At 35.7% G+C, this 12,031-nt stretch overlaps 1 protein-coding gene across 1 annotated transcript in view; it reads left to right on the top strand.

The window, feature by feature from the left end:
• The window catches only part of tsr1 (TSR1 ribosome maturation factor), a 102,673-nt gene extending 93,275 nt beyond the window's left edge, over window positions 1-9,398 (top strand). The window contains exons 11-15 of the mRNA XM_028806657.2: window positions 143-275; window positions 419-535; window positions 1,441-1,581; window positions 4,412-4,486; window positions 8,763-9,398. Of these exons, the coding sequence (XP_028662490.1) occupies window positions 143-275; window positions 419-535; window positions 1,441-1,581; window positions 4,412-4,486; window positions 8,763-8,941 (645 nt within the window). The 3' untranslated portion in view covers window positions 8,942-9,398. The remainder of the gene's footprint in view (window positions 1-142; window positions 276-418; window positions 536-1,440; window positions 1,582-4,411; window positions 4,487-8,762) is intronic.
• Window positions 9,399-12,031: the final 2,633 nt, after the last annotated feature.

Raw genomic sequence — 12,031 nt, 5'->3', positions numbered from 1 at the left:
TGATTATTCTCTACAAGATATGAATGTTCAGTAAGCAACATGTAATTAGTGGCTATCATTAAAAATAAGATTGCTTAGGTGGTTTGCTTGTCATTCATCTAGGCTTAATTCTATTGGTGGTCTTTTACATACTCTTTTTCAGATGTCTGTACTTCACATGCTTGTTCGCAGACATCCTGGGAACTCTGAACCAATTAAATCCAAAGAGGAACTTATCTTTCACTGTGGATTCCGTCGCTTTCGTGCTTCTCCAGTCTACTCCCAGCATACTTCAGGTATTGAATGTTTTTAAGTGGTTCTGCTATATTCTTGAAAGTATGCATTTCTTCCTAGTACTTTAAAGCTTTAGAACTTTAGATATTATCCTGTAAATCTGGGCACATGTACATTTTAACCTTAATTTTGCTTATGTTCTCAGGTGACAAACACAAGATGGAGCGCTTTTTACGATGTGACATGCCTGTAGTGGCCTCTGTTTATGCTCCGGTCACCTTCCCTACAGCAGGAGTTCTTGTTTTCAAACAGAGAACAAATGGTGAGACCTGGTCACATAGTGTAGTGGTATGCAGGTTCAATTTTTGCAGTCTTTTACTCGTAATTTACATATGAAATGAGCTACAGACTTCAATCCCATTTGAGTCACTCCCTCCCTATGCAGGTTTAGTGCCTTAATGAATTTAATAGTGTTTCATTTTATACAACAAATCTATTGAGGCAGTGCAGAATTGCCATCCAACCAGGAAATTAAGAGTGAATAAACCAAGTGGAATAAGCTTCTATGTGCATTTCAAAATTTCAGTTTGACATTTATGGCAAATATCAGACCTTTGAAAGAGTTAAGTTTTAGAGATAGCAAAAAAAGAAAAATAAAAAACAAAAAATTACAAAGCAGATCTGAACTAGCACTTTAGGCATGACCCCCTAAGAATACTTTTTTTTCATGTTGTCTGAAGTAAATAAAGATCAAACCTGTAGATATTACTTTATTTGTTCTAAGTGAGACATTTACCTTTTTACCACAGTATCATAAATAACTATGTATTATAACAAACAAATGCACACCAGAATTACTAAAAAGAAGGAAAACTTCTGACATTAAAGAAATACTAGTGGCTGTTACACAGCAGTTAAGCAGAATACTCAATGTGCATTGATCTCTGTGTATGGTTCTTTGCTTTATAAAGAGGCAGCATGTTACAAGAGGTCCCAGAGAATAAAGTAAGTCCAGTTTAGCCAATGATCTGTTGTCAAAATTATTTATTTTGAAGTAGTAAAGTTTTAAGTATAAATTGCTCAGTACTCAGATTTTGAATTGACTGTGAGTGTGGATTCATGCAGAATATTGTGCATGTCCTCTGCTCAACTGGTTTTGTTTAGGTATAAAGCTGAAATGATTACTGCAAAGGATGAAAATATCAAAATAATTACTTTATTTTCAAGGAATGCAAGATTTGGTGGCAACTGGTTCCTTACTAAATTCTGATCCTGACCGTGTAATTGTTAAGAGGATTGTATTGAGTGGGCACCCCTTCAAAATTATGCGAAGGACAGCAGTTGTACGTTATATGTTTTTCAACAGAGGTGAGTTCTAGCTAACTTCATTGCTTGACATGATTTGAGAAGGTTAGCAAAGTTGAAAGTACTTTTTACATCTCAACAAATATTCGGCCGGGGTTGTTCTTGTCCAAATGTCACTTGCAACATGTGATTTTTAATATTTTTTTTTATTGCGTATATTTGTAAATTTAGCACTCTCCGTGATAATTCTGTATATGCAATACAGGCACTCAGCAAAGAAATAACGAAGGAATATACAGTACACGATCAGACTTGAACTGATACCTATTGGTCTTACTGGTTTATGGCTACACAGACACTGTATAGGAAGCTCAGGCAGTGCATACTTCTGATGAGTGAAAGTCATTGCTGACATCTCCTAGACATAGTCATAATAAGAGAAATCAAAGCAGCCAGTGCATACTATGTAATATTTCAAAGAATTGTTTAACAGACAACCTAAAGAGTTATTCAGAGATGAAACGGGTGAGGTGTTAAAATAACTTTGATAATTAAAAGTCAAGATACAATAATAACCACATGAACTAAATGCCAGGAGGTATCCATTGATTCTTTAATATTCCCAATCTGCTTGATGTATATTTAGGGTTGCAAGGACCCAGATCTTATCCCTGACACACTGGGAGCAAAAGGGCTAATAAACCTGGGAGGTTTGCTAGTCAATAGTGTGGCATACACATGCACACAGTTATGCTCATCCTTGTTTTTATGCCAGATCCACCTTGAGAATTTTGCGCTAACAAAGCTTAATTTTCATTTCATGTGACTGTTAAACATGGCTCCAATCAAAGTTCTGGTAGTGCTTAGCAAACTGTAGGTGCTTACATTTGTAGCAGTCCGGTGTCGCTAAGATTCACACCGTCAAGATGATGGCGATTTATTTATTTTTATGGAGGAGGGACGCTCCCAGCCTTGGCCCTACCTGCACACACTCACAAACAGAAACAAAATAATGCACACTGTAATCAAACAACAGTTAAAGAATATAATGAAATAAATCGAAACAATACCACCCCTTTACCCCTACGGCAAAATTTCATTAAACACATAAACACAAACAACCCCCCACAGCAAAGTCCATGGAAAACAGCACCGGATGTAATGAATGATGATGATAGCAAGTCTAGAGATCTGTACGTTGTAAGAGAATGAAAAAAACAGTCCTACCGGTAGTCCCTGAAAATGGTGAAGATGGGTGGACGGTTCAGGAGCGCTCCTTTTCTTGCTGGAAGGCCATGAACCCTTATCAGTCCTCAGCACACAGGTAGGCAGAAGACAATCCAGACCCCAACAACGAAACAATCAAGGACACAATGACTAAATACGGTTAAACAACAGAAGGCAGCCAGACAGGTACACAGAACACAACAAAAAACACTTTTTTTTTTTTTTTGTTTTATTTTTTTTTTTCTTTGAACACCTGCCTTCCTTTTAAGCCACTCTGACCACCTTTGACCCCACCAGCCCCTGAAGAGACTGCTGGGAGATGCGGTTTTAACTAATAGTAGCACTGCTACACGTTTATGGTTAAATAACAGGAAATACTTTCTCTCTCTCTCTCTCTCTCTCGCCTTCCAAATAACCTCTTAACATAGAGTTGGCGTATGATGGTAGTTTTGATGGTAGTAACCCTAAGATGATTCTTGTTTCAGTATATCTCCAACAGTGATCCATTAGGGATTTTTTATTATTAATATTAAATAAACTTTTCTTACCATCCTGCTCACTGTGCGTTGGGACAAAATAAACTTTGGTCCTTTTCTGGGTAAGTTGGTAAGAGTTCCAGTTGATTGGAACTTTTTAATTATTGTCCTAATTGTAGATATGGGCATTTTCAGTTGAAGTAGCATTTTTTTTATAGCCATTCCCTGATTTATGAAGGTCAACACACTTCTGTCATTTTCTTTGTGTGTTCTCTCATTTTTTCCATGCTAGATAAATGAATAAGGGAATTTGACTTCTGTGCCGCCTTATATTTATACTCCAGTGAAATGAGAAATCATGGATTACTGTTGTTCAGTTTAAAAAAGTAAGATATAAATGCAAAAAATGATTCAGTTACACTTTGTTCAGAAAAGTTCTTAGGGGTGACAACAATCATGGCACATGTGGTTTTTTTAAAAAATTATTTCTTGATGAGGAATTATTTTTTCTCAGAATAAATTTACTTCAATTACTTTTTACTCCTCTTTACCAAGATTCCTAATAACATTGGAGGGAATATGTGTACTTTTTGTTGGTTAATGTTTATAACTTTATTTAATAGCAATTTTATATTGTTAATTATTTTCAGTTTTAGTTAAGAACAATCAATGACTGCAAATGTAGAATAGCTACAGTATGTGGGTATTTAACCTATTGCAAATATTTTTGTTTTTTAGTTGCAGAGTCTTTTAATGTTCTTGATACTCTTTTTTTTATTAATAGTGTACTTAATTGTACAAACTATTGCTCTGCATTTGGAAAATGATTTATGAACAGTAAGATGAATAGTTATAAAAATTGATCATTGAACAAAATGTTTTGTTTTTAATGCTTCTTTCCAAGCTGTTTTTCTGTACAGTTTCTAAACCAAAATTCAGTCAGTTGGTCCATTGATGCTTTCCCTGCCTACATTCCAGTGTTATTAAAGTGTATTGTATGTTTGCGCTCTATTGATAGTATAATGCTTTATTGACTGATTCTTATAATCCTACATTCAAAGCAATCTAGATTCTACCAAGCTGTAAAATCTGAAAGCAGAAAAGAATTCAAATCACTTGAAGCTTAAGTGTGGCTAGTTGTTTTCAGTTTCATGCTGCACATTCTCCAATGTGTTGTTCTGTCCTTACAGAGGATGTGCTGTGGTTCAAACCTGTAGAGCTAAGGACAAAGTGGGGACGACGTGGACATATCAAGGAGGCACTAGGTAGGAATAAATGTTTGCTGCTGCTTTTCTTTTAAATTTATGTCATCTAAACAAGACATAGAGCTCAAATTGTCTTTTTTACAGCAGTATTTAGATATTTATCTTTTTTTATATTAAACAGCAAAAGCTAAATGACATTCTTGGGAATTACACAGTTTCAGCTAATAATAAGAATGGAACCAAGCAACCTATCCATTTATGGTGTAATAAGTACAGAATTTGTGTAAAATGGGACTCATGATGAAGCAAAAAGATGACAAAGTGAGCATTAATGCTGTTACCATGTTTTTCTAAATATATGAAACTTTCAGAGGAAAGTTCTATGAATAAAATAGTAAAATATACGAGTCCTGCTTTATTTGTATTTTTCTGTACAATCCAGCAATGATAGTATACCAACTTAGAATGTGCGTTTCAGGCAATATTGTATGTAGGAATCATAATATGATGTATGAAATTTAATATTACATAACTTTATACACAGTGCACACACCACTTTTGCAGTTCACAGTCTTTCAGTAAAGTTTAATGAACAGTAGTTTTTTCTGGCTGTATTGGGGTGAAGGACTGTCACTTGTTTCATTATGTTTTCCACTAGCCATAGCAAATCTTTTTTTGTATCAGTAAGGTGCTGCTGGAGTATGTGAATTTCCCCTTGGGATTAATAAAGTATCTATCTGTCTATTTATCTTGTCTTGTCTTTTTGTATGTGTAAATTTCGGCTTCATTGGCTATTTGAACCCACTGCTGCTACATATTTTACTCTTCAGTAATTATACATTAATTGGGAATTACCTTTAAATAAGTAACTTGCTGATGTTAATCCAGTACATTTTAGTTTGACTAATTATTCTATAAAGTTGAATGCAATTTAAAATTAACTTGAGATTTAAATTAATGGTAGTATGCTATCAGTGTTAAAATCTGAGGTGGTTTTACAGGGAGGAGGTATGGATTAATTTTGGTATATAGAAATGCATAGCAGAAGCAATACTGAAGAAGAGTAATTTCAAGAGTGTTTTTTTTTTTAAATTCAGTCATTTTGCCAAAGATTCACTGAACATCTTGCTTATAATAAATATTAAATGACAATAATCACAAAAATAATTCAGCAGAAGGTAAGGGATATTAAAGTCTGCACCAAATACATATGATTTAGTAAATGGTTGTCTGATCAACAAAAGTAACTGTTATTAGTAGGAATGGTTAAACTTTGATATCCTAATGTGGTTGATGGCCTACATGTGGTTAATGAGACGCTTCATTTTATATCTCATACGTGCTTTCTTAAGCGTTGCAGGCTGCTTTTTAGTGGCCAGAGGCAGGGGCTTGAGAGTTTTGCTTTTGCTTTCCTGCTGCTTCCAGCTAATGAGAAAGTTGTGACTGAAGCGGCCTTTATTTAGGTTTGGTTACAGTGGCAGTGGGTCTGGCACAGCCAAAGCTGAAGCATTACTAATGTTGACAGTAGTGAAAGTGGTCAAGAATGCCCTCTCCATGATTACATGACCCAACGGTTTGTGAGATAAAAGCATTTGCATTGGATTTTTTTGTTATATCTCTCCAAAACAAATATTTATGTAAAACTTTAATGCACACTCAACTCAGCTAACACACATCCCAAGCACTTTGTAGGGCCCTACAATATATATGACTGAACAGACATCCTTGTAAAGGAACAGATGAAGATCTCCTATGGCCTCAGTTAGTGACAATGGTTATCTGACCCCAAAAAGGTTAGGCAAAAAGACAATTTCCCCTCAGGGATTAATACAGTGTACCAAATTCCACAATATTTCTGTCTCATTTTAGTTCTCCTGTAGAAAAGAGGTGTTCAAAAGCAATGTATTGAAATGAAGGATGGTCTTGTTAATACTAGGAACTAAAGCACAACACCATTTGATTAAATGGCAGCTAGCTACTCCAGTGATTTTTCTTTATGTAATTTATGTGGTTGAATATCCTGACATAATTGGCCAGTAAAGATATTCTCAGTAGTGAAATCATGAGTTTCCCAGGATTTCAGTACTCATTAAATCTTGTATTGTAAAGGTGGTGCTGTTTTTTTTGCTCTGTGACCACTCATAACCTTAACATTGTTAATCATCTCCACAGGTACACCATCAATGATGATTATTTTTGAAGTGAACCATTATTTTTAGTTTCCTTCTAAATATGGATTAAGACCACTAATAGGTCACCTTATTTTTTGCAGCTTTGGCATGTAAAGAAACATGTAGATACAAAATGTGTCCCTCTTAATTGGGCAGGTGATGTGCTTAATATACTTTTGTATATCCTTGTTAAGACTACAGTTTTTGAAATTACTTTTTACAAAAGATATGGATAATATTCTAATACTATAAAACGACCAAAATGGTAATATGATTTTCCTGTATGTATTGTTTGTGGTTGTAATTACAGAACAAATGGTTGAGAGATAACACTTTCAGAACTAGTGTAAAAACATTCATGACACCATTGTGCAGAAATGAGTGGTAATAAATAAAAATCTCATTAATTTCCCTTTGTCCATATTCTTGGTGGAGTGGTGACTGTTTTATATGTTGATGTTTAGTTGCACAGAAACAAATAAATTGGCAGTTAGTCTGTTTCATTGTCCAGTGTGAATGCTATGGAGTGTACTGTAACCTTTGAACCTTGCTGGGATACCCATATTGCATTCCTGGAGGGAGCACATATTTCTAGTGGAGAATGACAGTCCAGTTGCTTTGCTAGGCCATAAAGGAAATATGGGTTATAGCTCAAACCTGGGGTTTACTGTTACTCTTGTGTGTTGTAATTTTGGGTGAAATTGGAGAATGGCCATTAAACATACAAAGGGAAAGAGAGAAATGTGGATCAAGCAGGAAATCAATAATGCCAACATTTAAACCAGTCTATTTTTTTTGTTCTTTTTCACTGTTCTCTTGTAATGGTTCTGGAAAGGTCAAGGCAAACGTCTTTCCTAAACACCACACTAATTTTTTGGCAGGACAGGAAACATGTAGTTCCTGTTGGTAGAACAACTAAATGTTACCGAGTTCAAGCTGTGTGGCATGGATGAGTGGGCAGAAGTTGATCTCAGTTACAGGAAACTATCTGTGCAGCTGGAGATGTTGCAACCAATTAGTTAATGTGAAGTGTTGCATTACTTTTTTCACACAAGAACATTGGGTTTGTGTTGACTTTATGAAATACACAGATTAAAATGTATGAAAATGTTATGCTGTTTGTTCATTCAGGTTCACTTTATCAATTATTTCATTACAAATCTGGTAACTTTCAACGTCAGTATAGTTTATTTTCATGGTTTTGAACATGATTTTGTCTGTTTTGTATTTCCACCTTCTGAAATTGAGGGCTTGAAATGGTAGTGGTTATGGACATGCTTTGCTAGTGTCATTTCATAGCCTCACCTACTTGGTTTGTCAAGGAGAGTAGGTGGAGCGGTGGCTCTGAGGCTAGGGATCTGCAGTGGCAATCGGAAGGTTGCCGGTTCGAATCCCGTAAATACCAATAGGGACTCTGTTCTGTTGGGCCCTTGAGCAAGGCCCTTAACCTGCAATTGCTGAGCGCTTTGAGTAGTGAGAAAAGTGCTATATAAATGCAAAGAAATATTATTATTATTTTTATTAAGTGAGTCCATTTTGTAGGACTGCTGGAATCTCACCTTTAATACCAAGAAGCTTGGAAAGGTACTCCTAAAATGGCATATATTTGCAATCTCAGATTAACCAGAAAAGTCAAATCAATAAACACCCAGAAAATAACCAAGTTACAGATTGGCCACCCACTTTGTGCCTACCACAAACTAGAAGTCCTTATAAAACTCGGAACAATGAAAATGTCTTGCTACTGTAGGAGATAACATGGTTACTGGGAGCTTTTTTAACTTCTTTAAAGACTATAAATAATGATGATTGGCTCTTAATGAAATTTTTGAGCAATTCATATTTTTTTCTAATTTTAACATGCCTTTTCCTGAAAGAAGAAATGTTTTCTTAGGTATTTGGTTTCAGAAGTGTCTGCATTTTACCACTCTTCCTAAACAACTTGTATTTATTTGCTGTAGCAATGAATGGTGATCTCATGCCTTAAATTTGTGCACAGGTATCTATATATCTGTGTAAGGATATCTGGAAAATTTTCTAGAATACCTTAGTTAAGTAACTGTGTGGCAGTTGTGCTCAGTATGACACCCTTCTCATTACTCGTGTTTAACACTTCACTCTCCAAATACTCACAATGCTTGTTGTTCTCATCCTTTACTGTTCAGGTACTCACGGACACATGAAGTGCATTTTTGACAATCAGCTTCGCTCCCAGGACACCATTCTGATGCACTTGTATAAACGTATATATCCAAAATGGACATATGATCCACATGTCCCTGAAGCAGTCCCATGGGTGAAGAATGAATCTTCAGTGAATACTGCAGAAATTGAGATGGATTAGAATACGAAAACCACAAAGATTAATGACTCTAGAACGTCTGAGAAGTCTGCTACTGTCTTGCTTATTCATGGAAGAACAACATATCTTTTTTTTTTTAAAGCATCAGTATGGTGCTGTTATAGTTATCCCTGCAGCCTTCCACAACATCCATATATGTCTTTGGATTTAGGGTGTTGGGTGGGGGTAAATTTTGATTTATACTGCATATGTCAGACTAAGTTGAGATAATGAAATAGGGGTTACCCTTTAGATGAAATGAGCTTGGATTGCTTCCTTTCGGATTACTTTGTACTTATCAAAGGTAGGTAACTTGACTCCTCTAGCTGTCTGCCAGTTCTTTTTCTCTGCATGCCTTGACTGTTTGAAGGGTGTGGATGAAAGCTCTCATTATAAAGTGTTAAAAAGAAAAAAAAAACTTAATAAAGCAAGGGCATTTGGTCTCTGATATTTTATGGAATTTTTAGTATGTGTAGTCTGATATTTTTTTTGGTGTTGATGAGGATTTTTACATTTATTTATTTACATATGAAGTAATACAGATATCTTCTCTCCACTGTAATCTCTGTCGGTAAGTGCACCAGATCTAACCATACGCACTTCTGTTATGTCCTACTAAGTGTAACAGAACCTCCAGCTATTTTGCTCACTTTAGGTTTGGCTGTTCTCCTGTGTAGACCTGTTTTGTTTAGGTATCGTACCAAATAAGTTTTTCTATATACTAATTTTTTCTTTGTTCATAACTAGGGGGCTCTGCCCTCTGCTTGCCAATCCCCAGGCGGGCGCTATGCTGTAGCCACTTTGCGGATCTGCCACTCGCGTATGGGGAAGCAGTTAGAAATGGTTGAGCGGAGGGCAGGACTTGACAAAATCTCTTGAAAGAAGTCTTGTCTCAAGATTTTCTTTTATAATAGAGAGATGTAAAACATACTATACTTTTTCATTTGCTATTTTGAGAAAGCATGTACAATAAAATTAAAAAAAAAAAACCTGAATTGTGAACTAATCGTGAAGCATTCACTCATCACAGCTCTAATACTTCGCTGTCTTTGTGACATTTTATCCATCCTTATTTGAGATCAGTATGATTCTTGATGTCCAGTTCCTCCACGTGCTGGTGCTGTCAATCAAATAGTTTGCAGAGCTAAAGGGTTTTTTTCTTGTAGCATTTATCCTGTTTCTATTGCAGTTTTCTTAATTTTCACATTATGAGCTATTTCTGACTGTCTTGAAATCTTACTTGGAGGCTAAGTTTTATCTACAACCTCTCTGCCCATCAGGATTTGTTAGTGGAGCGTGTTTTCTTAATGCATTTCCATGAAGTGTTAATGAGAGTGCCCTGTCTGTGGTTTGGTCCCTGCCTCGGGCCCTGTGCTGCTGGGATTGGCTCTAACGACTTCAAAGTAAAAGTTAAGTTCAGAGTATTTAATGGGCTATTACTAATTTTAAAGTCCTGTAAAACAGGGCTATGATTCATTTGGAGCTTCTGCTATTCCTTTGCAGCAGTAGTAAAGATGTTTGGCCCTTGAGGACTGCAGTGTTTTTGAATTTTTATTTTAGCCAGTCTTAAAGTCAAGCTAACCTGCACCAGTAAATGAATGCTTACTTACTAGACTTGTGTTTTTAGTACACTTCTTCTTTTTTATTGTCTAAAATACTTATTGATTTGAGAATCTTTCCAAAAGATTAATTTTATATTTAATGTTTAGCAATTTAGCACCTGCTGTTCACACTGGTGCTAGTCAGACGTGACTGACCTTTGGCAAATAAGTGAGGGTGGCAAAATTAGTCACATTAAATTCTTGGAATGTAGATGGTTTGTGAACTGACAGACCATCATAAGACTCTGTGTTTTATTGATGTTATATATAAACAAGGTGTCTGGTGATAATGCATTAATTAGTAGGTAGTGTTGGTGATAAAATAGGTTTGTGTGGACTTGAAATTGATTGCATCCTATGAAATAATTCCTGGCTGGCATCAGGTAAGTGTTTTAAAGAATTGATAATTTAGATAAAATCCAAGTTGTTTGGAAGTCATTGGCTGCTGAACCAACTGAGATGCAAGTCTGTACTAAAATGCTAATTCAGTAGCAAATTGCTTTGAGTTTGAAATCTTCACAGCCACTGCATCAACTCCAGGAACATAAGGTTGCAGTGCGTTGTTAATCGTATGTCACCATAGATTTTTAATTTATAGTGCCTGCTCCAGATTCTAGAATGCAAACAAAGTTGAGAGCTTCAGAAAAAGTTTGGGTTGTTTACATTATTAGGATCAATACGTTTACTTACTTAAATGTGTGTCTGTGTTGATGTGATCATAAAATTAATGTTTGAGAATTGTGTTAAGTATCTGAGTGCAATAAAAGTAATGACTGTATTCTGCTAGTAGCAGATTGTCTTATGTGGTAGCAATGACATAAAACAAGGTGCAGGCACATGACACACATGGCTACAGCTTTCATGTGAAAGGCTCAGTTTTTGAAGTATCTTATTGGTCTTCCACATTTTGTGAAAGGAGTAAAATAATTAAAATCTACAAAGATGAGAAAGCTTGCTTTTATTCTCAGGATCTGAAAAGTGCCCTTGGTCTTCATGGGTAGAGTTTGGTTTGTGAGTTTCTAAGTGCTACAAATTGTGCTCCTGTCCACCAGGTGGCAGACTTGTGCTGGTCATACAGCTGAGGCAGTCTGGCATTTGCATTTTTTATTGTTCTCATTGTAATTTATTGTTCTGTTTTAAATGATTCCTTATTGCAGCTGAGCCACACTGCCCAAATTATATTAGTCAGAATTGTTTGAAAGTAGACATGTATCTATGCGCATATGTGCTATATGTGAGGAGCTAAGAGTGCAGTTTTAAAAATGGCCATTACTGCTTAGGATTACTTTGTAAACTTGGACATAAAACACAAATAAAGCGGTGCAAGTTTATGGTATGAATGGTAGGCTCCTGAGAAGGCTCACAAGCATGTTAAACTATCCACTGGGATAAATCAAGTAGTGTAGAGTTTGTTCCAAACCGGTTTACACTGAGTGAAAGAAGATTAATGTTTGTAATAAGAATTACTTACTCCGGCGTGATCATTCACTTA

Source organism: Erpetoichthys calabaricus, chromosome 8 (assembly GCF_900747795.2).
Source record: "Erpetoichthys calabaricus chromosome 8, fErpCal1.3, whole genome shotgun sequence".
NCBI lineage: Eukaryota > Metazoa > Chordata > Cladistia > Polypteriformes > Polypteridae > Erpetoichthys > Erpetoichthys calabaricus.
The sequence above is the reverse complement of the archived record's forward strand: the minus strand, read 5'-3'. Positions and strand labels throughout refer to the sequence as shown.